At 42.7% G+C, this 25,586-nt stretch overlaps 1 protein-coding gene across 1 annotated transcript; it reads left to right on the forward strand.

The window, feature by feature from the left end:
• Positions 1-23,961, forward strand: TWSG1 (twisted gastrulation BMP signaling modulator 1). The gene is made up of 5 exons (XM_074146692.1): positions 1-147; positions 2,270-2,435; positions 9,643-9,742; positions 13,983-14,249; positions 22,245-23,961. The coding sequence occupies exons 2-5, from the start codon at positions 2,313-2,315 to the stop codon at positions 22,424-22,426; spliced, it is 672 nt and encodes a 223-aa protein (XP_074002793.1). The 5' UTR covers positions 1-147; positions 2,270-2,312; the 3' UTR covers positions 22,427-23,961.
• Positions 23,962-25,586: the final 1,625 nt, after the last annotated feature.

The following is a 25,586-nucleotide window of genomic DNA, read 5'->3' on the forward strand; positions in this document are numbered from 1 at the left end:
GGGCGATGGGCGGCCGCGCCGCCGCCTCCGCGCTGCCTGCGGCCGAGGGGGGAGCAGCGGGACGAGGTGCGCGGTTGCTGCCGCCGCCTCTGGAGCAGCAAGAGCCGCCGGCGGAGCGGGGGGTGCCCGGCCCGCGGCCGCCGTCCGGTGAGCGGGGTGGGGCGGGCGGGATGGACCCGGTGGCGGGGGAGGAGGCGGAGGCGGCGGCGGGGCCGCGGCTTCTTCTTTGTGGAAGGAAAGTTTCGGTGCGGCTCGGCGCAGCCTGCCCGCCTGCCGGAGGAGGAGGCCGGGCCCCCCGCCGCCGGGAGGGGCGGCTTTCGGCGGCGTTCCCCGTGCGGGGCCCCGCCTGCCCCGGGCGGCTTGGGCAGGGGGGTGCGCTCCCTGTCACCGGGCCCCGGGCAGTGCCATCTTTGGGGCCCGGGCCTCCCGGGAAGCGGTGGGGGGGGCCTCGGCGGGGAGCGGGATGGGGAGCCGAGCGCGGGTTGATCGGCCGGAGGGGGTTTTGGGATGTTTCCCGAGAGGGAGAACGGTGATGGGCCGGGGCTGGGGGGAGCCGGTGCCGCCGGGGCGGGCTGTAGGAGCGGAGTGGGGGGCGAGCAGGAGTCGTGCTGCGGGGAGAGATGTCGGATAAAAGTCTGGAGAAGCAGCGGTCGGTGAAACGAAAAATACAGGGATGCGGGGAGAGTGGGGAAGGGGCAGGGGACGCGGTCAGCCCGGGGCGGCTTCGCATCCGAGCGGGGCTGGGCTGCTCCTGGAAACGGCATCGCTCCGGCTCCGCTCCTCGGGAGCCTTTTGTACAACAGCCGAGCGCGGCCCCTGGTCGAAACGATGCGGTGCGGGGTTAAAAATCGCCCGTGGAGCAAAGCGCGGTGCTTGCCTGGGCTTCTGCGCCTGGCCCGCCGGGATGCAGCACCCGGTGGGTCCGGGTTTGGACCGCTTCCAGTTGAAGGGGGAAACTTTCTTCGCCCTGGGTAGCAGGGAGAGTAAGCGGTGACACCCCCCCGTCTTCTGAGAAGAAAGCTCCCCTATTCTCTATGCTTGCCCCCCGGGTGATGCGGGGGGGTCCCACCCAATCCTGTGCCCAACAGGGAAAGATTCAGAACTGTTTAATAACCATTGTAAGAAACATTAATCTGACACAGGCTTGAGATGCCCAGATCGTGCCTTATTTCCATGTTGGCTTGGTTTTCTGCTTTTTTTTTGTGTGTGTGGGTTTGGGTATTGCTAATTGAGGGGTGGGTTTTTTTGAGTTCATAAAGCAGAAAAACATTTCTAGATACAGAAAGAAAGAAATCCAATGCCCCATTAGCATTTTTTCCCTCTTATGAGAACAATACAGGCTCACTGTAAGCTTGCCCAAACATGGGCTGCCTTTTATTATATGTTGGTACGGTGCCTAGCGCAATAGGGTCCTCTTTTTGCCTGGGTTCAGATGCTGAGTGCAAGGACAGACCCACTGGCACACCGCTACCGTGCTGCATTGGTAACAAATGCCACCTGCCGAGATGCTGGGCTTTCACAACGGGAGACAGGCGAAATGCTTTGAGCAAACCCAGTTCTTCTGCCTGTTCGAAGTAGCAGATGCTGGTCTCCTGTTGACTGCCGTCCCTCGCGTAGCTCTCAAAAGTTGCGTTGTTCAAAGTCTCTGGTACTTTTTATTTTTTATTTTTTTTTAGCGTTGGTGGCTGTAATTTGAAAAACAAAGTTAACGACAGCTTTGCAATTGAATTGAAAGCTTATGTGACATCTAACTGTCGGTATGAAGACAACTGTCTGCCAGCATCAAAGCTGACACGGCACCTTACCTTACACTTGTCATAAAAAGGCTGCTGTCTAGCTTTGGTCCCAGACACCTGTGTGTTCCTTTAGCCTGAGGAGATCCTACATGAAACCTATCTGTCTGCTTTATGCATTTACAGAACTAGGTCTTCACTGCTGGGTTTTTCTCTTCTGAAGCATTTTTTTGTTGTCACTATTTATACGAAATTGTATTTGATGTTGCAAACTCAAGATTGTTCACCTTGAGTGTATTGTGGTTTTAACCCAAAGGTGCAATAACAGAAAGCTTCAAATAAACGAGTTAGCTGGGAGAGAGGGGGTTGGGTTTGTTGTTAAGCACCCCAATTTGACCTTCTGTTTTTTTTTCCTTCTTTCCCTTTCCTCACCCCAAAAATGTGAATCATTTTTGAAGGAACTGCAAGGGGGAAGGGAAGTAGGATTTAACTTTTTTTTTCCCTATAGCCTTTTCAGTTGCTGCTATTTATTTCAGTGCTGGTTGCAGTGCTTGTGAAAATCGCTCACCTGCAGGAAATATGAGGTCGCAGTACGTCACAGCGCCCACAGTCACTCTCCTTCTGTTCCTGCTCTGGATCCAGTCCTCAACAGGCTGCAATAAGGCTCTCTGTGCTAGCGATGTCAGTAAATGCCTGATACAGGTACGAGTCGTGTTTCCTTTATTTGCTTTCAAGCATTTAAGAAACAGTTCTGAAGCTGCATCTTAAAAAGATCCAGTGATACAAGTAACTGGCATTTTATGTTAAATAGTGTTTTTTTTTTTTAAAGTTAATTATGGTCTCCTGCACATGTACATGCAGATTAACGACTGTTTTATAGATAAGTGCATGTGTATATGGGCGTGTTTCTTCTTTTAATGGAAACATTTTCAAGTTCAGGATTAGGATTGCTGGGTTATTGTTAGAAGCCACTACCAGTCACACTGTTAGTTTTCAGTCTCTTTCATCTTTTTTCGTGATATTATGAGCAAGCAGCAATTTAAAACAGATACTTTATTAGAAAGGTTTCCATGGGCAACAGTTGTTTTTCTAAAGATACCTGCAATACCAGCAGTTCAAATGTGCTTGCAATGTTCCCGTATCTGTCTGAGATGTTCCCCTTAACTTGCAATCTGTCCACTTTGTTAAGTCTCCCAGCCCATGCAGAGGGTCTGTAGTTGATGCCTGATGCTCTCCATAACATCAGGTTTGTACAGTTGATGAAAAGATGCCTAAAAATTCAGATGAGAGAACTAACACGAGTAGGGGCCTAACTTGTCTTTGAGTCCTGAGGTGCGTTTGGAGCAGCTTACTGATCAGGAGGGACCTATGGCTACTAATGGCAGTGAGCGAGCTCTGATAGCATGCGGGTCTACCTTAAAACCATAAAAAAACCCCAAACAACCCAACAAAAACTTACCAGTTGAACTGGTAGGCAGTGGATTTTAAACTCAAATCCAGCCACTGCTTTTGACTCGCTGTCTGTCTGTCCACATGGGGAAAGGAACAGACTGAGACCAGCTTCCTCTTCTTAGAGTGGGAGTTAAGAGGCATGGCGTGCAACAGAGCAAAAGCACCTTTTATAGCAGAATTGCAAGCAGTTCTGGTATCTACTGAAGTCTTTATTTACTGATGGTGTATTGAACACCATTCTCATGGAATTAAAGAATGATATGGGGTTGCAAGGGACCTCTGGAGATCATCTAGTCCAAGCCCCCTGCCAAAGCAGGTCCACCTAGAGCAGGTTGCACAGGAACTTGTCCAGGTGGGTTTTGAATGTCTCCAGAGACAGACACTCCACCACCTCTCTGGGCAGCCTGTCCCAGTGCTCTGCCACCCTTAAAGTGAAGAAGTTCCTCCTCATGTTTAGATGGAACTTCTTGTGTTCAAGTTTATGTGCCTGTTACCTCTTACTCTCGACTCCATATTGAAAAACAGAGCCATCACATGGTCTATTGCAGCTTCCTTAAAAGAAGCCATTTCTTACTCCCTCTTTGTAGATTGGAAATGCAAAAGCAGAGAGCACAAATATCATATGCTGGTAATGTGCTAGTATGTTTAACTGTAAATATATGATCACTGTCTGAAAAGTGATGCAGAAGTGGCATGAAGCATTTCCATGTTTACTTCATTTCGTTGAGTTCCATATAAAATTTGTCTTGTTTACAAAGAAAAATATATGCCAGGTTCACAAATCATCCTGTGTAATGAAGGCTGACTGTAGGCTGAACTGTCTTCTTTCTGGCTTCTGCACTGCCATTGCTTTAAAAATAAAATTGCTGTTTCTCCTCTCCTCACCATAGTCTGTGGAGTTGTTAAATACAGGAGCAGGAAAGAGGCTTTTGACTTTCACCGTTTCAAAGACAATGCCAGTGTTTTTGCTGGGCATTGTGCACCACGACAAACTGACGTACTTACATGTTCCTTCTGTTGCATTTTCTCAAATCACCTCTAGGCTTGAAACCTTTAAAAAGTAAGATGCTAGTTGTGGTGTTGAATGTACAAAGCACTTAAATAGTAAGTGCGGTGGTACAGATGTATTGATTTAGGGGAAAGCTGTTGGTCCAGTTGAAGGGGAAACAGGGAAGATTTATTGTCTCCTTTTCCTGTGCCACTGGTGGAGTCCACCATCCATGAAAGCACAGACATCTCCTTCCCAAGTAACCACTCAACTTTTATCAAGTCAAGCTTGAGACACCCAGCAGTTAAACTTTATTTTTATGAGCTAGTTTGAATAGACTAGAGCCCAGCAGAAGTGGAGCTAATGCTACTGAAGTCCTTCCTTGGCTGGGAATAAGATGGCTTGAGGTTCAGCGCTGCATGGAGGTGGCTCACACGACTGTGCTTTACTTGGATTACGTTGGCATCTCTGTAGCGACACAGCCCTGTGCGTGCAGAGAGAGCCCTGCACTGCTTTACTACTTCTAAGTGTGTTCTCTCCTACTTTGTACAGGTGATGTCAAATCCCTTTTTAAAGCATTTCCCTGAAATAGAAATCACATGCAATTCTCTGAGACCCTAAAGTAACTCAGACCATGTGAATCGTGTACAATTAATGGGGGAATGCCGCTGTTCATTTTCATCCTCTGGCTGCTCTCTTCCTGCAGGCAGGCCCGACATACCAGTCAGTATTCATTCTTTACAGAAGAACAGATCAGGTCAGACTAGTCTCATTGTGGACACGAAGACTCCTAAAGCTTTGGCTTAAATCAATTGTCATCTTTCTTCTTGGCTTTTTTTTTGTTTTGTTTTTAAATCTTCAGTGCTGTTGTGGCAGAAGCACTGCACTGATATGTGAAGTGTGTGTTATTTCTGGGGTAGGTATACAAGTAGAGTATATCCATGTATTTCCCCCCCCCCCCCCCCCTCTAAGATCTTCTGGAGAAATCTGAACTTAAAAATAAAATACTGTGTTGAGTGAGCTTTCTTGACTATTGCATGACATTTTCCCCTAATCTATTTTTGTAACAGTTCTAGTTTGGCAAAATCTGTGGCTTGAAACCAAGATAATGTCACTCGGAGACAACTAGGGGAGGAAACAGAATGTGAATGTTTGTCATCTGCATCTGCGTGCAGAAAGTGGGGCTGCCTGTCTTAGAGACGTAATGAGACAAAAGACCCGCTCTCTCAAAAAGCATATGGCTAACATAAATATTTTTGCCAGCATGGCTAGAAGTCAGCACAGTCATTACTGCAGCTCCTTAGGAGTTGTTCTGCTTAAGGGTGGTCCCTACGTAAATATTTATTTTGTTAGATCCAGAACAGAGCATGAGATCAACAACTCACATGCATTTAGCTTTCCTTTTACATCTTGAGGCTCTAGCTTCATTGGTGCTCTCGTAGTCGTCTACTTGTTTTTCTGTAAGCAAAGACCTGTAAGAAAATAGCTTGAGGCATCTCTCTGTATAAGCTTAGCCTTCGCAAAAAAACTTTGTGGCTTCCTGTAGTTGTTGAAGGAATTGTGGATAAGACTTGGGAGTGTAGGCAGAGTGGGACCACAAAATTAGTTCTCTTGAAGGCTTTGGATGTAGCTCCTTCCCGTGTCTCTGGGATTGGGGCATTGCCGCCAATAACTGAGTGTTACCTTGCTTTTCAGGTAGGCCACCAAGCCCTGGTTGCACGTGGCGTGCACGTTGCAGTATTTATTCTAGGACATCTGCTGTTGACTTGGACGCATGGGTTGTTTTGATGTTTCCATGTGTGGAGGAGATGAGAAGGCCAGTTAGGCTCGCTGGGTGGAGCAGAGGCGTATATTGTGTCCTGGCGACATGGAGGAAATCCTTGAAGGCAGAAACCTCGAGGATGGGACGTTCCCACAATTGTTCGTAGCGAACGAGTTCGAGGCGAGTCCCAGGCTGGCTCCTGCGGTGCAGAGCTACCTGCGGTAGTCGGGCTTGGGTGGTATGGCCATGTTGTGCTGGAAGCCGAGCTTTGCTGTCTCGTCTGCAACAGCTCTTTAAACTACTGCTGTAAGTAGGAAACAAACGGCTCTATAACTCAGGCATGGATTTCGGATCTTTCTAAAGAGGGATTGTTTTCTGGAGAATACAGAGTTTTCTCCCCCGAACACTACATGTCTGCATTCACCTTGGCTGGTGTAGTATCGTTCCGATTAACATCTCTCTTAATCTTTGTCTTCGCCCGCTGTTAATCTTGTGTACAAACTTGTCAGCTTGAAAGGATTTCCAAGACTTTTTAGCCCTGTGGTATGAAATAAACACCACTCCTTAACTTCAGGGCTTAGGCATCTAAAAATTACTTTTAGTGTGTATGTTGTAGCTGTAGTACGTAACGCGGTTGGGTTAACAAAACAGTTCTGGCTGGTTTGCTTCCAGGAGATTTTCTGTTATTAAACTGTTCTAGGAAAAAACATTAGCTCTTTTTCTTTCACTCCCCCTTCCAGTTTGCAGGGATGTTGCCAATGCCTTCAGGTCCTGTTTCTCACTGCACTGAGAAAATAGTCTCTGTCATTTCAAGAAAGCTTTGAAAAAATGCAGATGTTAAATACCTTGTAAAAATCTTTTATTTGCTCTCTGGAGCAGAAGTATCTTTATTGTACAAACATGCCTGCTTCCTATTTAATGCTGTATTTTTAGACTGAGAGGCTTATTTCTTGCCTAGCAAAATACATTCCCTGATGCACCTTCAGTAGTTGAGCTTGGGAAGTTGCCAAGTTGACTTATGAGTAATATTTTCTTCCACTGACGCCTCACCACCCCCAGCTATCAACAAGGAACGTTTCTCATTCTGCCTCGCTTCACCCACGTCTCATGTAAGCATTCTTTTAAAAAGATGTATCCTGCACCAGTATCCAGTGTGGATGAGTCAGGCAGAAGGACTCAAGAGTGGTTAAGGAAATCATGTACGTGCAAACACATATATGGAAAAATATACAGTTATTGCTCTGAAGAGACAGTTGAACTGTGAGAAGGAGGCAGCTGGAGAGCTGTGCAGAAGACTAATCAGGTTGCTCTTTCTTCCCTCCTCCCTTGCAAAGTTAAAAAGAAAAAGTAAAAGAAAGTAAAAAATGAAAATAGAAAATAAAAAATTACACTGCTCATAAGCCCTTCCTATAAAAATAAAGTTGTTAAAATACTGGTAGTCTAGTGATGCTACTCCAAGCCAGTGCTTATACATATCGTAGCTAAGCAGAATTTTTTTTATTACGTTGCAAATGTATAATTTAAGGTTACACTTAATTCAGTGAGAATACTCTTCTCTTAGATTCACACAGTGCAATCTATAAAACTGAAACAACTTAAATGTAGTGACTTTTTTGGCTTTGCTTCATACACTACATTTAATAGTTTACTGAGAATCGCCTCCTCCCACATACTGGCTTGTTGGTGTTGCAATGTCTTTAATAAGCATTAAGTTGTTTCCCCAGCTTTACTGTTAAAGAACAAATACATAGGATATTTTTAATGCTAATATGTATTAATACTATTCTCTGGCCAACGTAACAATAGTTTACTCGTGGTTGGTTTTAAAGTTGTTTTATTCAAGCTTTTTATTCTCAAGGCTGACACAATCTGTTTATCAAACGGTAAGATAAATATTTTAGAAATGCGTCATTCACATAAGTCATCTTTCTAAGTTTGTGATGTCTCCTCTTGTGGAAAAAATTGTATATTTTATTAATGAGCCCCTTTTTCATCTTTCATTTGGAAACAGCATAGTAATAGGTGACATTAATAAACTTTGAGGATGAAAAAGTAAAAAATCTTGGTGGTTTTCCACTCAGTAAATAAAAATCCAAGACTTACTAAGACTGCATATTGCAGAAATGCGTGTGGAGCAGAAGTTCAGTCTCGATCACTCAGCAGGGCAAACAGTTCACATCAAACTCTGCAGGCAACAGCGTTTCTCAGAATTATGTAGAAAACACAACAGTTAGTGAATTTGGTTTCTTTGCTGGCTTCAAGAAGATTTGTGATCTAGGGTGAAGTAATGGAAACATAGCAGATCCAGGAGTTTATACTGCTTTAATACATTGTAGCACGTCTGCAGCAGGTCTGGGGGTTTGTTCACTTTTAGTTCAGAGCTCGGCTTCCTGAAGCTTCACTTGCTTTGGGATCAAAGAGCGGGGATGGGCGTCATCTTCTCCCTGGTCCTGTGCATAGCAGAGATTTGCTGATGGCGCTTCCAGTAAAGCTGTGGGTGGGAAGGATCCCGTGGTCAGTGTTTCCAGTAACTGGATTTTGTTTTCTCACCAGTTGTGCGTAACGTGATAGTTAGTTAGACAAACGTCATCAAAACCAAATTCTTAGACAGGACAACCAAATGTGACTTCTTGACTTTGCACTACAGCATGATTATTCAAGCTTATATGTTATTATCATGTAGCCGCAGTCTCTCAGCCAAACTGGAATTACTAGCACGGATTTGAGCTAGAGGGAAGGAGACCACCTGGTTTTTAGATTTCTTTCACCCATGTAGGTTATTTCCATGCTGCAAGTTCCACAAGTGTATGTCTTCAGCAGGACTGCTAAACCAGTGCCTTTGGGTTTAGGTAATTTGAAGCGAAGGGTTTATCTTCTCACTTCCATGACTTTTCCATTTTTCTAGCTAAATAACGGTTAAAGAAAAATGTGTATGCATGCCATTTCACTTTCTAGAGACTCAGGAAGTGTTGGAAATATTCCAAGGTGTTGGTTTTGGGGGTGAAGAGAGAGGGGGTTGTTTTCATAATAGCAAAAATGAATCAGCTGGACCTGGGTGGGGGGAAAATAATCTGGTCACTAATATAGCAAATGGAGAGCAATGTGCAACAAGCATTCAGAGATGCACAAAATGCATCAGGTGACTGAATTGAGTAAGTTCCTTTTAGAATCCACGAATAGGTGTGATGATAGACATCATAGATCATCTTGAGTATGCACATGCGGCTTATAGTACCTTCCTTTTTTAGCTAAATTATAACGTACGCCCACTATTTATATATAAAGAAACATCCTTCTTTGAATTTCCTGTTGTGATGGGAAAAACACTCAAAGAACTTGTAGATTCAGGCATACCCAGAGGGGCACACACCTTTCCCATGAATAGGATTTTTTTTCTCTTTCTGCTGACTTTAGATTTGTCTTTAGAATGTCACCTTTTAAAAAAAAAAAAACAAAAACAAAAACAAAAAAAACAAAACACAAAAACCAAAAAACCAAAAAACCAAACCAAAAAACTTGCAAAAGATCCTTTTGTAAACTAAGATCAGTTCTTTGGCTGGAACTATTTTACCGTTTACTCACTGTATTAGTGTACTAAGCTTTTTTAATGCCATAATTTGAGTTGCGGCTTGAAGAAGAATCGCTCTCCCGCGTTAGCATTTTACATCTGGGACTGCTGTGGTGTAATGAGTATCTGTTGTTTTCAGGAGCTGTGTCAGTGCCGCCCTGGGGAAGGGAACTGCTCCTGCTGCAAGGAGTGCATGCTCTGCCTGGGCACCCTTTGGGATGAGTGCTGTGACTGTGTTGGTAAGTTTGCATTTCTTTTTTCTTTTTCCTTTTTTTTTTTTCTTACATTGCTTCCTCCTGCCACATGCTGAGCTCAGTGTCTTATAATAGAAATAAAACATCGGGACAGAATCTGTGCTTTAAACATCTTACAGCTCATTCTGTGGGTACTGAATAAATTACTGTGGGGAACCAAACAACTGAAGACTGTGTCCACTCTATGGAGTGGGGGGTGGCTGGATGGAGCTGGACTCTCTTCTGTGGTTTCCAGCGATAGACAGGACGAGGGGCAACGGGCTGGAACATAGGAAGTTCCATTTAAATATGAGAAGAAACTTCTTTACGGTGAGGGTGCCCAGGAAGGTTGTGGAGTCCTCTTCTCTGGAGATTCTCAAGACCCGTCTGGATGCAGTCCTGAGTAATGTGCTCTGGGCAATCCCGCTTCAGCAGGGGAGTTGGACTAGATGATCTCTAGAGGTCCCTTCCAACTCGTGACAATTCCGTGATTCTGTGACGATACTCCAGGTTTTGCTTGATTCATGTCATCATAACTGACTATTAATTGTGTCTCTAAAACACAGACTCCTTTTTGAATTGTCATCTTGAGGGAACTACACAGCACCTGCTTTCATGGGGCTGGATGCTGTATGGAGGTTTCTAACTGTAAAGTGTTGTGACACATACCACACAGTTGCCTTAGGAGTCCTTGGGACTAGTAGTAAATATGCATGGCCCAGTGTTTTCAGCATTCTTTTATTTGTAAAAAAAAGCTCTTTGTGGAGGGTAAGACAAGAAATGCATTGCTACTAACAGGTAGTGTTCAGAGTGCCCAGACCTTTGTGAGTGAATGCGGTCCCTGCTTAAGGAGGATGTATTCTAGTTCTGTCTCTTGTTTTAAATGTAGTGAAAGCTCCATCCTCCTGTGGCTGCTGGAAGTCTCCCCCTGCTGCCATGCAAAATCCTTCTGGCTTCCATGAAAGGGGTGTGTCTCGAGTGTTGTACCTGCTCTCAGCTTCTCTGGCTGGCTGGGTCTTCTCTGGGTTCATGACCATGATTAGTGTCAAAATGCTCCTTTTCAGTGCAGTCCATTGCTCCTCCTGTTCGTCATGATGTGAATGTGCTTTCTGACATCCTGCTTTTTGCTTGGTTCTGGCAGGCTTACCTTTGCTTTACTGTCTTTCAGTAAGCGGTAGAGTGGCGTGGTGTGATTCTTCCCAATGGCATAAAGTATTTTTCAGCCCCTGCAGAGGATACACAGAAAGAGGTCCTGAGTTTGTTTTTTCTAATTGATCTTGGGCTCCTTGAAAAGTGGAAAAAAAATGTATATTTCTATCTCCTTTTTTCTTTCCTTTATCCTTCCACTGTCTTGTTTTTTGTAATGTAATCCTAAAGTACACTGTTGTCACATTCAGTTGTAGCGGTGAGGAATAGGGCAGTATGTTATTTCCCTAGTTCAGAACCATTATCTGCTGTAGAAAGCAAGGCATAGTGTGCCGATCTCCTCTAGGAAGAACCTACCTCTTGGAATTATGAAGAAAAAAAGCGAAGTCCACACATAAGTTTTTTTTCTTTCTAAATCTGCAAATTACTCACTGTTCTGCTGCTCTTTCCCATGGTGTTATCCAGGAGAGAAGTTAATGAGGTTTCAGGTTCAGTTTCCCAGTACTGAGTAAATTAAAACATCTTTTGATCGTTCTGCGGGTGCCTCAGACATTATTGGTTCTATGGTACAGTGCTCCTCTTCTTCTCCTGTTCCTCTGACCCAGTGTAGGGTCATCCTTGCTGTAGCCTTATTCAAATGAAGAAACAGGAGTGCATACCATACCCAGCCTCCTGGAGACAGTTCTCTGCTGATACTTGAGCTGATATTCAAGTCTCTTCATAAGCTGATCATGTGTAATGTAAAAGCAGATACGTTGTGTCTTTCAGGTCATGTCTGCTCTGAGGTCAGGAATTACCTCCTGCCCTCCAGCACTAACTTTACTGATGCTCAGCTGATGCCCTGGGTTTTGTGTGGGTGTTCTCTCCCTTCTCTGACAGGGAGAAAGATGCTGGAGGAGGGAGAACCGTAACAGTTCCTCTTTCCTCTATTTTTCTAAGCTTTGTGAGTTAAGTTCTTCTAGTCCCTCAGTTAAAGGCTTGTCTGCTTCCACCTTTTCAATAGCCCGTTTCTGCACCTTCTCATCCATTCCAAAGCAGTAATGTAGACATGTTTGTTCCTTACCAATTGCTTTTTTATTTTTGTTTTAACCAAAGCTACTATTTTATAATAATTTTTATATATAAATACAATTATAATTAAAATACTTTAAAAATAGGTAGAGGGAAGGATCTTTGTGGAATGAGCAGTTACCCATTAAACTACAAGTGATGGTTTCTTGGTACCATCTGACATAATATTTTCATACTGCATTGATATGCACACAAACTTGTACACATTCTGCAATAATTTAATAAACAATCTTGGTGTTATTTTTTTCCTGTGTGTCCTTCCTATCAGTGAAATTTATTTTCTGAATCCAACTTGATAGAGGGGGCCTCTAGAAAGACTCACTGGTTTCCATTTCACAACATTAATGCAATGACATCAACTAAAGTATATACCTCTTGACGTATCTGTACAAAACTGTTACCTGGTTTAATATCTTCCTAACTAATTTTCAGGTGGGCGTCCTTTATTACAATTGTATGGGGAATATTCCAAGTGCTTACTAAAAGGTGGTAACACAGGGATCGAAATGTTTTTTATTTAAGCAATGAGTCCAGGAACATCTGTGAAAAACAAACCTCATTGAGAGGACTAGGAAAATAATTGTTGAAGGTAGGAAATTTATGTAAGTGGAATTATTTTTTTAGTGTAACCTGATGTTGTTTGGAGGAGAGGCTTGTTTTTTTTCCTACCCAACACTCGGCTCACCAGGCTATCCTGTGTTCTTCCTATTATTAAATGCTGGTAATGCTAACCACTTGCTTAAGATTTGCCAGATCTCATGCTGATCGTCATGGACAAACTTCATTCTGTTTTGTTCGTTATGGAAATCCATCTACTTGGATGGAAAAGATCGTGGTTTTGTATAAGGCTGTAGTTAAATATGATTTCTGAAGCTGGAGTCCTAATGTGTCTGCAGGGCAGGAGATGCTTCTCTGGTTGTGTGGGGCAGGTAGGCTTTGAACACCTATGTCACATATCACTTTGATGCTTTAAGGATTGGTGCACTTTGCAGCTGTAGCTGTCTAGAACTGTGTCTGTAAAACTACCCAAAACGATATCCAGATGTACATGAGGAAAATGGATTTGTCTGTCTCTTGCCAGGTGACTTCTAGTAGTGTTTTATGGCTTCTGAGTTTAAATACCTATGCAGATACAACTTTTATTTTTAATCTTGGTCATTTCAATGTTAGGGTTAAATCAAAGATACCCTTCAGTTTCATTGCTAGTAATAAATGTTGGTGTTTAAATGGTTAATGAAAAACTGGCACCTGCATTGCACTTCACAAAAACATCTTGTAGGAAGTGGCAAAGAGAAAAATGATTACAAGGTTTCAAAAAAGATACCACAAAAGACATTGAAAAATAAGGAAGAGGTAACCTGGAAATAAGCATTTTACCTGTAGTGACCTCTCTAACTAAGCAGTAAAACGAGCTTCATCTCAGCTGTCTCTAAGCAGGTAAAGTAATTCAGACTCTTGCTCCCTCCTGATAATGATCTTTTGCATCTCTGGCAGACAACTAAAAAGATCTAGTGCACTCTGCAACAGATGAGATGGAATACTTGAATTGCGATCAAAAGTTTCATGGACCTCAGGACTTGTCAAGATACTATCTTTGTTCAGTCGTAAGCTTTCATTCCAGATTTGTGCTAGTATCGATTATACTGGGCTTTGTCTCTTTTCCCAGGGGAAACAAACCTTTTGTTGAACTCTTCATGCTCTAAACTGTAACGCTAGCATAAAAAGGGAAATGAAGTGCTGTTCAGATGAGGTTTTTCTTTTCACTTGGATCTCACAAGTCCCAGGTGTGTTTTGTGGAAGTCTGCAGAGATCTGAAACCTGCCGTTACGGAAAGCTTGTCCTGCTGTATTTGGTGGCACTTCTGCTATTGACCTAAAAGTGGGATATATATGAAAGGGCTCTGTTCTGCTTAGCAAAAAAAAAAAACCAACCCAAAAACCTGCAATTTTCATTTTCTAAATATTCCCATCTGTTTCAAGGAGAAGAGTTTAGGGGGTTTCGTGTAACTTACTGTCTCATTCCTCTGCAGGTATGTGCAATCCTCGCAATTACAGTGACACACCTCCAACGTCCAAGAGCACTGTAGAGGAGTTGCATGAACCAATTCCTTCACTGTTCCGGGCACTGACAGAAGGAGATACTCAGCTGAACTGGAATATCGTTTCCTTCCCTGTAGCAGAAGAACTGTCGCACCACGAGAACCTTGTTTCTTTTTTAGAAACAGTGAACCAACCACAGCATCAAAACGTATCTGTTCCAAGCAACAATGTCCACGCACCTTACTCTAGTGACAAAGGTAAAGAGTGTAGAGTCTAAATTCCTAGCGCTTCCTCTCATCTCTTCCAGGAGCCTTCTTGGCACATACTCTCTGCTTGTCTGTGCTCACTTCTTCTTTTCCTGTAAAAAAGTGTGAAAAGTTCAGTCTAATTCTGAGCATGATGTAGCAAAAGGAGTGAGGCAAAAGTGTTGAGGAACACGGAAGATGGATGGTCTTGGGAGATGGTGAACCACATGAGTTTATCTCTCCAGTTCCTCCTCTGGCATGAGGCAATTTGTTCACATTATTTCATGTGCACTGGCATAAAGTTCTTTGATTTTTTGAAAGTTACCTGTAGTTTAGGAGACAGGACAGACCAAAACCTGAAACCAACTCATGTGTCGGTGCAGAGCTGGGCAACTGAAGCGCATGGCCTCAGAGGTTTGAGAAAGCCACGCGCCATAAACCATTGTACCTGCAGATGTTTATTTCTTTCGTCTGAGCTGACATAACTTGAAGTCTTTAGAAGGATGGTTTGTAGGAAATACAGGATTAATAATAAACCCAAGTAAGTTTAGCAAGATCACTCTTTATGTTGAGGAAGGATATGTGACAGACAATCTTAAAATAAGCAATTTGGGGGTGGGTTCCACTGATGTATTTGTTCCTTTTATTTTTTATCAAGTTTTTTATATTCTCACCTTCAGTTTAGAGGACAGACTTCAGGATATTGCTTGCTGAGGTGGGAGGGAAGATGAGAAGTTTGAGGTAGTGGTAACAGTGGCATAAGAAAAATACTCTCTGCTGCTTGGTTTCCATGCTAAACCTGAAATACTTTTCCCTGCAAATCACTACATCAGACTTAAAAGAATCTTATAAACAGTTCATCGTGAAATTTCTGCTTAACGAGGAAAAAAAAGAGCATCTGATTTGTTTTATTAGTGTAATTAATGCTTTGCTTCCTTCCCAACATACACTTTAAATATTCGTAACCCCATATGTTGCTGTTGTGATGGCTCTTTTATCTTATCAATGAAAGATACCCTAATTGATGGACACACTGCTTTTCCATACCGTTGTGAACCTTTGACCTAGTTACATTTCTGAATAGGACTGCTGTTGATTAAATGGGACCATAATGGCAACTCTTCTAATTTCCTTTGGTTAAGGCACGTTAGAAAAATAAATTAATTCCAGAACTGGGAAACCAGATGGTCAGAAAGCATCTCATTCATATGTCTTTGACGTTATTAAAACGCTTGCTTGCCATTATGAGAATGATGCAGAAAGCCATGTTAAATGGCAAGCCACAAAAAGCCCCGTGTGCAAACACTACAGTATTTAAAGATGTAAATTATACTTGGGGAAAAAAAAAATTACGCGTAGAACAATCTTGAATATATTCCACTGTACTTAGGTACTGCAGCCCAGATGGCTGTTCCCGACAGTCCTTTACTACCATACCAACAGGATGGGCTAATGATAGTTTTGGATTAAACTTGGAATTTGAATTGCATCTCAAGGGCGTGGAGGAGTTTTGAATTTAACAACACAGACAAATACATAACGCTGCTTTTTTTTTTCTTAGTCAAAAGTCTCCTTCATTTCATTTACTAAGAATATATTAGAGATTAGGTTGAGAGGGCTTTCACTGGAATGATGACAGTCCAAAATCAACAAGTTATATTTGGAAATAGTTACCAAATGCCACTGGTTTTCGGGCTTCAGTAGACACTTAGAGCAGAAATAAATGTCAGAGCTGTTCTTGTAATCATCGGCTATGCCTCCTCCATCTTAGTGATCTGTGAAGAACTGGAAAAGGTAGAAAATGGCTTTCAACATCCTGTACTTTAAGTGTCTAAATATGTAAGCCTGTTGAGGAGTCTCTCTTTCCTTGGTCACAATGTAGATAACTTTATAGTGCTCTGCTTTTTCAGAAGTCATATTAAAGTTTACTTATAAAAACATGGATGATTCAAACACTGAGAACAGAAGAAGATGGAAAGAAAAGTTGGCTGCTGGCCTCGGTTGGTTGATGTTTATTTTGGTGGAAGTAAGGACAACTGGGGAATTGTTCCTCTTGTGCTGGATGTTGTGTGAGCCAGGGAATGGTATTGTTTTTAATACTTTTTTTATGAGTTCATTGGGGAAGCAGTAACCAAAAGGTGGAGGGGTAGTAGGTCAAGGGCTAAAGAACGTTGTGAGTGTGGACACCCAGAGGGAGCCCTGGAAGTTGCCGGAGCCTGATGGCTTCTGCCCATCCAAAGTTCAGTCCCACAATCAAGTCCCAGTGGTTTAACAAGCCGGCATGTGTTAGAAGCGCTGCTGAAAGAGAGGGTGGGTCTGTGTGTGTGTATGTGTACGTGCTCAGTTGAGGTAAATACAAGCATAGCCTGCAGTAGGAGAAACTGAAGACCATCTCTTTACCCTTTCCTTCTTCCCGAATGTGCTGCTAGGCTTAAGGGCAGATCTTGCAAATGGAGACATCTTTATGGTGGCTCGCTAAGCAGTTGTCTTCAAGGCTGTGACATTCTGGGATTTGAAAGAATATTCCTGTGAGCAGGCACACAGATGCTTTATGTTTTCTTTACAGCGCCGTGCCTCCTCCATTTTGTGGTTCTTCTGTGGCTCCTTGCATGCTTCACTCCAACGTGGTGTGCTGGCAGCAGCCTGTTGCGCTGCCTGTAAAGGGAGAGGGGCTAATGAGAGGTAGATTTTGGTAAGGGGACAGTAGTCTCTGTGCTGTCTTCTGGAATGCATCCCAAAATTTGGAAAGGCTCTGCTTACAAATACCCCTTGTCACATCGCTTAACACAGTTCTGAGTTTAATTTCAGTGTGCGTTCATGCAGGGATCGCTGTTAAGCTGGCCCGGGGTGCCAGACTTGCTCGATGTGGTTCTGGGCGAGTGCCAGGAGAAGCAGCATCAGCCACGGGAACCCACGAGCTTTGAGTCTGAGTGCCGTGAAGCCACCGGCCCCAGGAGGACGGCTGTAGATCCGGGAGGAGGTGGAGTGCAGTGGGATATAAAGCATTCCTTTCTCGCCCCAGCCTGCTGCGAGCCCAGCCGCCAGATCTTGAACTTCCCCGTTATTATCTTAATGAGTGTCTTCCCTTTCCTCCTCTGAATTGGCTTTTAACGTTTTAGCTGCCAAAGTACGTGTGCGCTGCTGGAGCTGCTGTCGTTCCTTGTATCAGTAGTTTCTGCATTTGAGCTGCTGCTTCAGAGAGATTGCAATGACTGTTAATCTAGAGCTACATTTATACTTTATTCTTTTTGCTTCGCTTTTAGCTGATACCCTCAGAGCTCTGAACTGTGAGTTCAGATGTTTAAATAAGTTTAATTGTTTCAAATGATGACAGGATGTTGGCGAGAGAGAGAGGGGAACTAGATAATCTTTTGGCAAGTGATGAAACAAAATCTCTGTTGTAGTTAAGGGCTTCTGACTTACGCTGCTTGGTGACACAGGGGACAGTGTCTGCGCTGTGCTTCTGCTCCCCTCCAGTGCCAGCCAGGGAGAGGAAAGCTAGAAATCCAGTAAAATGGCATCTACCTCTGTAGGTAGTCTAGGACAATTTTTTTTTTTCATTATTTTTAATGTGTCTTTTTATAAGTTCTGATGGGCATAAAATGGTATGGCTGCTGGAGGGACAGTTACCTTTTTAAAGTACGTTCAGAGCTACTGATAAACAGACCAGCAGACAACTGAACTTAAATAGCACCTTTAGCTTCAAAGGTGGCATACAGGGAATTGTCATTAACTGAGAAAGTTTTTTCATCTTGTAGATAGCCATTTTTCCTTAACTTACAAGAACTGAATTGTTTTATCTTCTCTGTGTTGCTAAATTCCTCCGTAGTGCAGCAATACAGCTCTCACTTGCAGCACAGACGGTATCATAGCAAATCCTGATAGAAATGTAAGTCTATTTCTTCTGGTTGTTTTGAATTTAGACTTGATTGTTGTTTCTGCTATTTCTGCTACACAACCTTCATTGAGTATGAATTGCCAGGGGAAAAGGTGAGAAACTCGTGTTCTGGAAAAGAAAGAATGCTGCTGCATCTTTCTCCCTCCCCACTCCTCTAGTCTGTAGTCCTTACTGTGTGAGAATTGGCAAAATGCAAATGAAAGAGCTGTTCCTGCACTAAGTAACATCCTTTTTATCTACACTGAGGGAGCCAAGTGATGACTGTGTAATTAGGTTTGTGAAATAATTTAAATACTCTCCCGGATCCCAACTGAGGCTGTAAGTATGTATTTTTTTCCCCTGTGTAACTCTGTTTCTGCAGTCTATAAAGAGAGATTTAATGCTTGAGGCAAGGAGCTCTCCTGCTTTCAGTAATTCAGCCTCTACACGGGCACACAGACGCTGCTGACGAGGGGACCAGGAGTGTTCTGTGATGAACAAAGTACACCCTGGCCAATTTGACTCCTTCAGACCTGGCAAGTCTCTGAGTGAGTGAGACTTCAGAAATGCTTTGGTAGCATATACAAGGAACATGTCCTCCAGCTGCTTACAAGAGCTACTGGGAACCAGCCAGATCTACTGCTGCCTCTGGCCTGCTGTGTACAGTCTGTCCTTTCCCCTTCACAGCATTTTTGGACTGTTCCTCTAGGACCTAATCCTCTTGGCTTGTGTGCAGGTGGGAATAAACTTTCTTCTCCACTCTCCAGTCAGTCAAGATTAGTGTCATTGGTGGCTACTGCCACTTTAATAAGGTTGAGGTCTGGCTTTGGTTCCCATTTTCGTCCTGGGAGAGTGGATGATGAGACAAGTTCCTCCAGTCTGATCATCTGGTTTTGCTAGGGTTATGGGCTTGGTGCTGCTTGTCCTCCAGCCTCCTTCCCCCCAAGAGATGCCTTCAGTCTCTCAGGTCAGCGTCATTGATCTTTACATCCTAGAAATCACAGGCTCTTCTACTATGAGAGGTTTATTTCAAGTTTCAGGAGACATTAGCTGATGAACTGGCCTTCTCCAGGACTTCTGAACTGGCACTAACACAAATGAGGCTGTCACAGATGAGGTTAACATGAAGCTGAACACAGATGTCTTCTAACAGAGAGGGGACTGGTCATTCTCTGGTGTAAAGACAGCCTGCAAATGCTGGGAGCAGCTAGCCCACCTCAGAGTGCGCACAACTTTCCTGACAAGCTTTCCTCACCTACTGTAGGCTTTCCTTTGCATGTTGCAAGTCGGAGTGCAGTGATCAACATGATAGCAGTGAGCGCTTCTGGCAGCCCTTTGGAGAGGACTCTGGCTTCTTGAAAGAGTTGTTCCACTACTATCTAGAGTGAGCTGTGAGTCATTTTGCCTTCTTAAGCCAGGTCAGTCAGGTGGAGATGGCATCTCAAAAGCTGATTTTGCAGGAAGAAATCTTTCTGGATTAACCAGGATTGCTTGTTTTGAGGCAGAGGCTCTGTGCCTCCAGCTGACACCTTCTAAGACTGACCCTACCTATGGCATTTAAGGTCAAACTTGAGAAAAAAGCTACTAAAAAGGTATGAAAGGAGTGAATTGGGATTAAGCAAGAGGGTTCAAAGAGTATGAATATGTCTTAGAGAGGCTTCTGTAAAGTTCCTGTGCTTGCATGCTAGTGCTGAACTGGGTGACTGGCGGGACACTCACTGGTGCTTAGATTTCATGAGGAATGCTGCTTGGAGACTCATCTCTACTTCCTTACACCCTGCCCTCCACTGAAGACCTCCTGTGAGGAGTGAGGGAGACAGATACCTGGGGATGTCTGGGCCTCCTGGGAATGGATGGGTGTGCTCCTTCTTGGGACGCTGGCAATCTGAGCTTTTTGTTGTAGGTGGTGAAATGTTGCCCAGTCCTTGTGCCTTCTCCATAAGAAGATAGGGCTGCTGCATTGCCTCTGGGTGAATTCTTGCCTTTAAGGCTGGGGGGGCTGCATCTCCCTACCACTTTTCAGCTTTGGCTGAGCACTTTAGGTGTATACTTGGCTCGTCACTCTTTGCATGTGGTACCATAGCATATGCTTCTGTTTTTTCTCATTCCTCCTCCCCTCTGTGAATAAAGTGTCCTTACTGACGCTGCAGACAGAGGTTTTTGTTCTCTCTCTCTCTTCCTCTGGTTGCTGTGCCTCAGGCTGTATTATAAGGAGTCATAGAAACAGAAGTGCCAAGAACGGGACAGGACTTACAGCCGCAGTGTACTTTGTTGACATTCCCAGCAGTACTTCAGGTACTCCAAGATTTCTTGGACAACTGCAGCTTTATTCACAGCACAGCTTTTCTAGGAGCAGAAAACTGCTTCAGCCATGGGTCTGCACTCCTTCCCCAAGACCCTTACTGCCTGTTGCACTGTGTACGGTGTCTGCAAGACGTGTACATCACTTCGGAGCTTGAATAAGGCAGTGAATACTCTCGTGCTTTCAGTGGGCTGGTAGCACATCCTCTTGCGGCTGTTTAGGTAGTAGTAAAATAGTTTGACAGTGGTCAGGGTTCCCTCCTACATGTTTTAACATATGATAATTCTTAAAAGGGTAGGCAGGATTTCCAGTTGTCAAGGAGGAGGACACGTCCACAGAAAAGCTGTTGGGTACATTGTGCTCTCCTGTACGTTGTGTTGTCCCTTGTTACGTGCCCACAAGCGTGGGCACCACAGAGATCATCTGTTGTTGGTACTGGGGAAACCAACTGCTAGTTCTGATGACTTGAAGGGTGATGGAGACCCTTGCTGGCCTCAACTCACCTGTGAACCTCCCCTTAAGAGCTTGCCATGAGGTGTGCATACTACTGAGGCTGCTAATCTCTGGGGCACCAATATTTGAAGGGGAGGTTCTGGTGGAATTCAGCCTCCCAAGACTTGCTAACAGAGAAGAGACTGAATAAACGCTATGGTTAACAACCACACTACTCTGAGAGTCCTTCAGTTATTCACCCTTCTCCATATCTCTATCATAATTTAAAAAAAAAAAAGGCAACAAACCACCACTATCTTGATTTACTATTTATGTGTGGATTACATTTTTCTAATCCACGTTGGAATGTAGGTCAGGGTGTTTCTCCTGGATCCGCTCACGATAAGTAGTAATAGGCCAGAAAGCTCCTTTATGTCTTCTGCTCACAAACTTGTCTGATGTGTGTGAGACATTCATGTTTGCAGAGAGCTTTCGGTTGTGCTTTTCCCCAACATGTGCTGAGTTACGCTGGGGGTAAATGTGATGCAATCAAGGTCCTTTGGAGGATGAACAAAGTTATGGTGTAATCACCCGGTCGGCACACAAGACAGCTGGTAGAATCTGTCAGCTTGGAGGACTAGAAGTAGACTGGGGAGGGATGGGTTTGGTTTATAGTTTGCGGTGAATGCCTCAGCTCCAGTTTGAGGTTGCAACACCAAACTTCATGGCATTTCAAGTAATTGCATGGATGTTAGAAGAATAAAGTCAACACTTAGGCAGGAGGAGTTTCTTAATCTTAGCCGTAAAGCTGGTGTTGTTGCTAAAAAGAAAAAAAGTATGCAGTTCTGAGTTGAGGAAAACAGGATTCTCTAGCTCTGTGATTTAATGTGTTGGAAGAATATTGTGGAGTTTGGGGGGGAGGAGGAAACATTTACATAAGTGGGCTTTGGTGGTTTTTAAGTAACTTCTCTAAACCTGCAGTTTTCATGATAGCATATAGTAACTGCTGGCAACTGTCTTGATAATACCTTCAGAGGACACATGCCTGCTTGTTATTTTGGCATAGCCCATCCTTACACTTTAGAAGGTATCCCTTGTAACATGGGGGACAGAACCCAAAAACACTCTTGCCTGTGACTATATGAGTAAATTAATCCAGAAGGAGAGCACACAACAGGTTGAGTTGTAGACACTGAAAACTTGAAGTTGATAGATTGTACCTTGGCTCTCTGCCTCTTCTCTCTGCTTTCACTATCGCCTTTTTTTTCCCTTCTGCCTCATAGTCGTGATGATTTGGAATCCTACTTCAAAAGCTGCATATTTAATTAATTTTTAACTAACCTTTACAAATATTTTAAGACCTTTTAAACCAAATTTTTCCCCCCTTTTGGTTTAGAACACATGTGTACTGTGGTGTATTTTGATGACTGCATGTCAATACATCAGTGCAAGATCTCTTGCGAGTCCATGGGAGCTTCCAAATACCGATGGTTTCACAACGCCTGCTGTGAGTGTATCGGGCCAGAATGCATCGACTATGGCAGTAAAACTGTAAAATGTATGAACTGCATGTTTTGAAGCAGGAAAATTGTAATATAGCAACACTGAGGCCAAAGTAATCTCTCTCGGTTACAGAGATGGGGATTGCAAATACTGCGTTTTGGTGGAGTGCCTACTGGTTGCAATTAAATGTACCTGGTTGAAAAAAGATGTATAAAATCTGAAAATTTTTTGTTTCCTTTTTTTTTTTTTTTAAACTCACGTAAGCAAGGCTAACTAGTAGAAGTTTCAACACTATGTTTTAAGTTTGTTTTTCTTTATTTCTGCTTAAATGGTACAGCCATGCTCATCCTTGCTGTTCTGATTGTTTTCCTTTGATTTGAAAGTATTGACTATACTATTTTTCAGAATGTAGTACTATATCTTGTAGTTTAGAGTAGGGAAACCTTAAGAATATGGTAATGAGAATTCCATCATCTAAGTTCAACAAATTATTCAATGGCTGCTAGGTTGGGGGGGTGGTGTTTCTCTAGGGGCTGTTTTTTTTTTGTTTTAGTTTCAGGTTTTGTTTTTTAACTTTATTACCTTCCAGTTTTTGAGTTTAGCCTTCTATTATGAAAATGGTATTTGGGAAAAAAAGGTAATTCATGCTTTCTCTTCAAATTCAACACATGGGCTGTCATGGATAAAATCCTAACTTCTTAGAAGGGCTGCCCAACAAAACACTACATATGGGACTCTTTTCTTCCCACTTTCATTTGCCCTGTTCTTGTAAGTACATTGGGGCCTATGTTGCATAATTTATATATTAGGAAAAAAAAAATCTTTTCAGTCTTCTCTTAAATGCCAAAATAAAGCTGTTAAGTGCAGTTGCATCTCCTTCCTTTTGCATTGTTCTCTAGGGTTGCTTACTCCCTGAACATCCAGTCCAGTAAAGGAAACATGAAAGGTTATTAGGGGTGTAATGACTAAATGAATAAAGAAGAATGAAATGACGTGAACTAGCGAGTGGTACAGGGCTACCAGTTGAGCAGCTGGCAGCAGGCATGTTCCCATTTAGTAGTTTGCTGGGAATATTTATTCCAAAACATAATTCTCACACACCCCCAAAAAAATGTTGTCACTGAAGAAGGGAAGATGTGTCTGCAAAGGCAAAATTAGGATGTTCTGAGTTTAGAACACTGTTCATTTTTCTAAGTAAGAGTTTTGATATGTTGACAGTTAACATAGCAGTTACTATGACCCAGTTAGGGCTCCATTGATAATGGTACTAAGTACAAGAATAAAGTGTATGAGTAGTTAATGATCAGCTTTTGGTATTTATAATGATGTGTGATTTAACTCCTTGAAATTTTTTTTTAAACGTGTATATGCATATGCACACACAAAAAAGAATTTGACTCTTCATGTTGCTCTCACTAACCTCAGCCTGGAGGGATTAAACTGTTTTCTAGTCACACCTGCCTATCTGTACCATGTACAAATGAAAGCAGTCGTTTTAAATTTATTTTGTTGAAAAGTTTGCCTGAATGTTTTTTCCATTTTGTCTCATGATGCAGTTCTTTCAATAAGATGAAATAATAATAATAATTAAAAAAAAAATTACTCTTGTGAAATAGTGTTACTTTCTTCAGTCTCTTCTTCATTTATAAAGAAGTACTTGAAAGATGAATGTTTATTGTTTCAAACTAGTGGATAATGGAATACTTTCATACTTCAAACTTGCAATTAAGTGATAAAAAAATCATAGATGTGAATAGAAAAACTTAGCTTATCATGAAGGAGTTGTTCTTCCTATATTTGACAATTCACATTATCTTTTCTTCTGCTTGAGTTCCTTAAAATGAATGGAGAGAAAGAATATGTTAGGGTAGCTGTGACTGGTTTTAGCTGGAGGGTGATGCATCATCGTTCTTGACCAAGACAGGAGACGTACGGTAAGCTTTGCTGCAGGTCATTAGCATGGTCCAGATTCTTGCCATGTGAAATTATTGGAAACATTATGGTAGTTCAGAATCTTCTTGGGGGAAAAACAGGGCTGATGGTTCTGGTCAGGCACCTGCTGCCCCATGGATCTGTGAAAAAGTCTCCATTTACATCACCAGAATTTCACTGTGTGAGGTCAAGTCGATGGAAGAGCAAGGGTGGGGAGCGGGAGGGAAGGGGGGACCGGCCGAACAGCTGTCCAGGAAACGATGTGGGGAACGGCACAGACATGTAAACACAGTTGTCTGTGTAATGGCCCGAGAGTGGGTAGGGAGGATGCGCTCCTTCTGGGGCTTGCCTTATTTTGTGTAATGCCTGATACTGCCTAAGAGTTCGCTGTAAGCGTTGCGTGTATGCAAATGCCATACAGCAACATCCAGTGTATTTTATTACCATGAGTGTTTTAAGAGGTATTTTAATAAAAAAAAAAAAATTACTGGTTTGTGTGGTTTCTTTCTCAAGATTTTCTCAGGGCAAATGTACCAGGGAGCATATCATAAAAGTTACTGATCTAGACAGATGGAATAATACAGAGAATTAACTCTTCAGCTGTTTTTTTTCCAAAACTAAAGTTGTAGTTTCGAGGTTTTTTCCTTTACATAAATGAATAACATAAAATTGTATTAATAGTCAAAATGCTCTTTCTGACGAATCTAACAATTTTGGAAAGTTGTTTATTTAGTCTTGCTCATTTTACAAGGAAAATCATCATTTATTTTGGGGTCTCTTATTTCACCTGTGTCTGGATACCAGCAAACCGTTGCCTACACAAGTGCTTTAGAATACTTAAAATAAATACTTAAAAAACTTTTCTGGCTAGAAATCTTCTCCAGGTAAAGCATCAGCCAGTTTTATCACTGTCCTTCAGGACAGAGTTGTAAATCACTGAACTTAAAGGGAAGCAAAAAAGGGAATTCATATAAGAAGACATTACATAAATCCCTACTAGTCTGTTGGGGTTCTGACTGAGAAGGGGTTGAAGGCCTTTTGTTATTATTTCTCTAAAAGTAGTTTTGTTTAGTTGCTTTGGGGTTTGGTTTTCGGTGGTTTGTTTTTTGTTTGTTTGTGTGTTTTTGTTTTTTTTTCCCCACAGGCACTTGTTAGTCCTAAATTTCAGAAGCATTGACACCGTACAGAGAGAGTGAGTACAGTGGCCATAATGTGACATTGCTTTCCTATCATTCCTTGGGGTTCCTGGCTTGCTTTTAGTACATTTAATGTATTTCACACCTAGTACTTTAGAAATAAATAT

This window comes from Numenius arquata, chromosome 4, assembly GCF_964106895.1.
Source record: "Numenius arquata chromosome 4, bNumArq3.hap1.1, whole genome shotgun sequence".
Lineage (NCBI taxonomy): Eukaryota > Metazoa > Chordata > Aves > Charadriiformes > Scolopacidae > Numenius > Numenius arquata.

Excerpts from the sequence above, each read along its gene's own strand:
- TWSG1 (XM_074146692.1), top strand. The coding sequence starts at position 2,313 with ATGAGGTCGCAGTACGTCACAGCGCCCACAGTCACTCTCCTTCTGTTC. Across the intron at positions 9,743-13,982 it reads TGAGTGCTGTGACTGTGTTG|GTATGTGCAATCCTCGCAAT; the intron begins GTAAGTTTGCAT and ends ATTCCTCTGCAG. Across the intron at positions 14,250-22,244 it reads ACCTTACTCTAGTGACAAAG|AACACATGTGTACTGTGGTG; the intron begins GTAAAGAGTGTA and ends CTTTTGGTTTAG.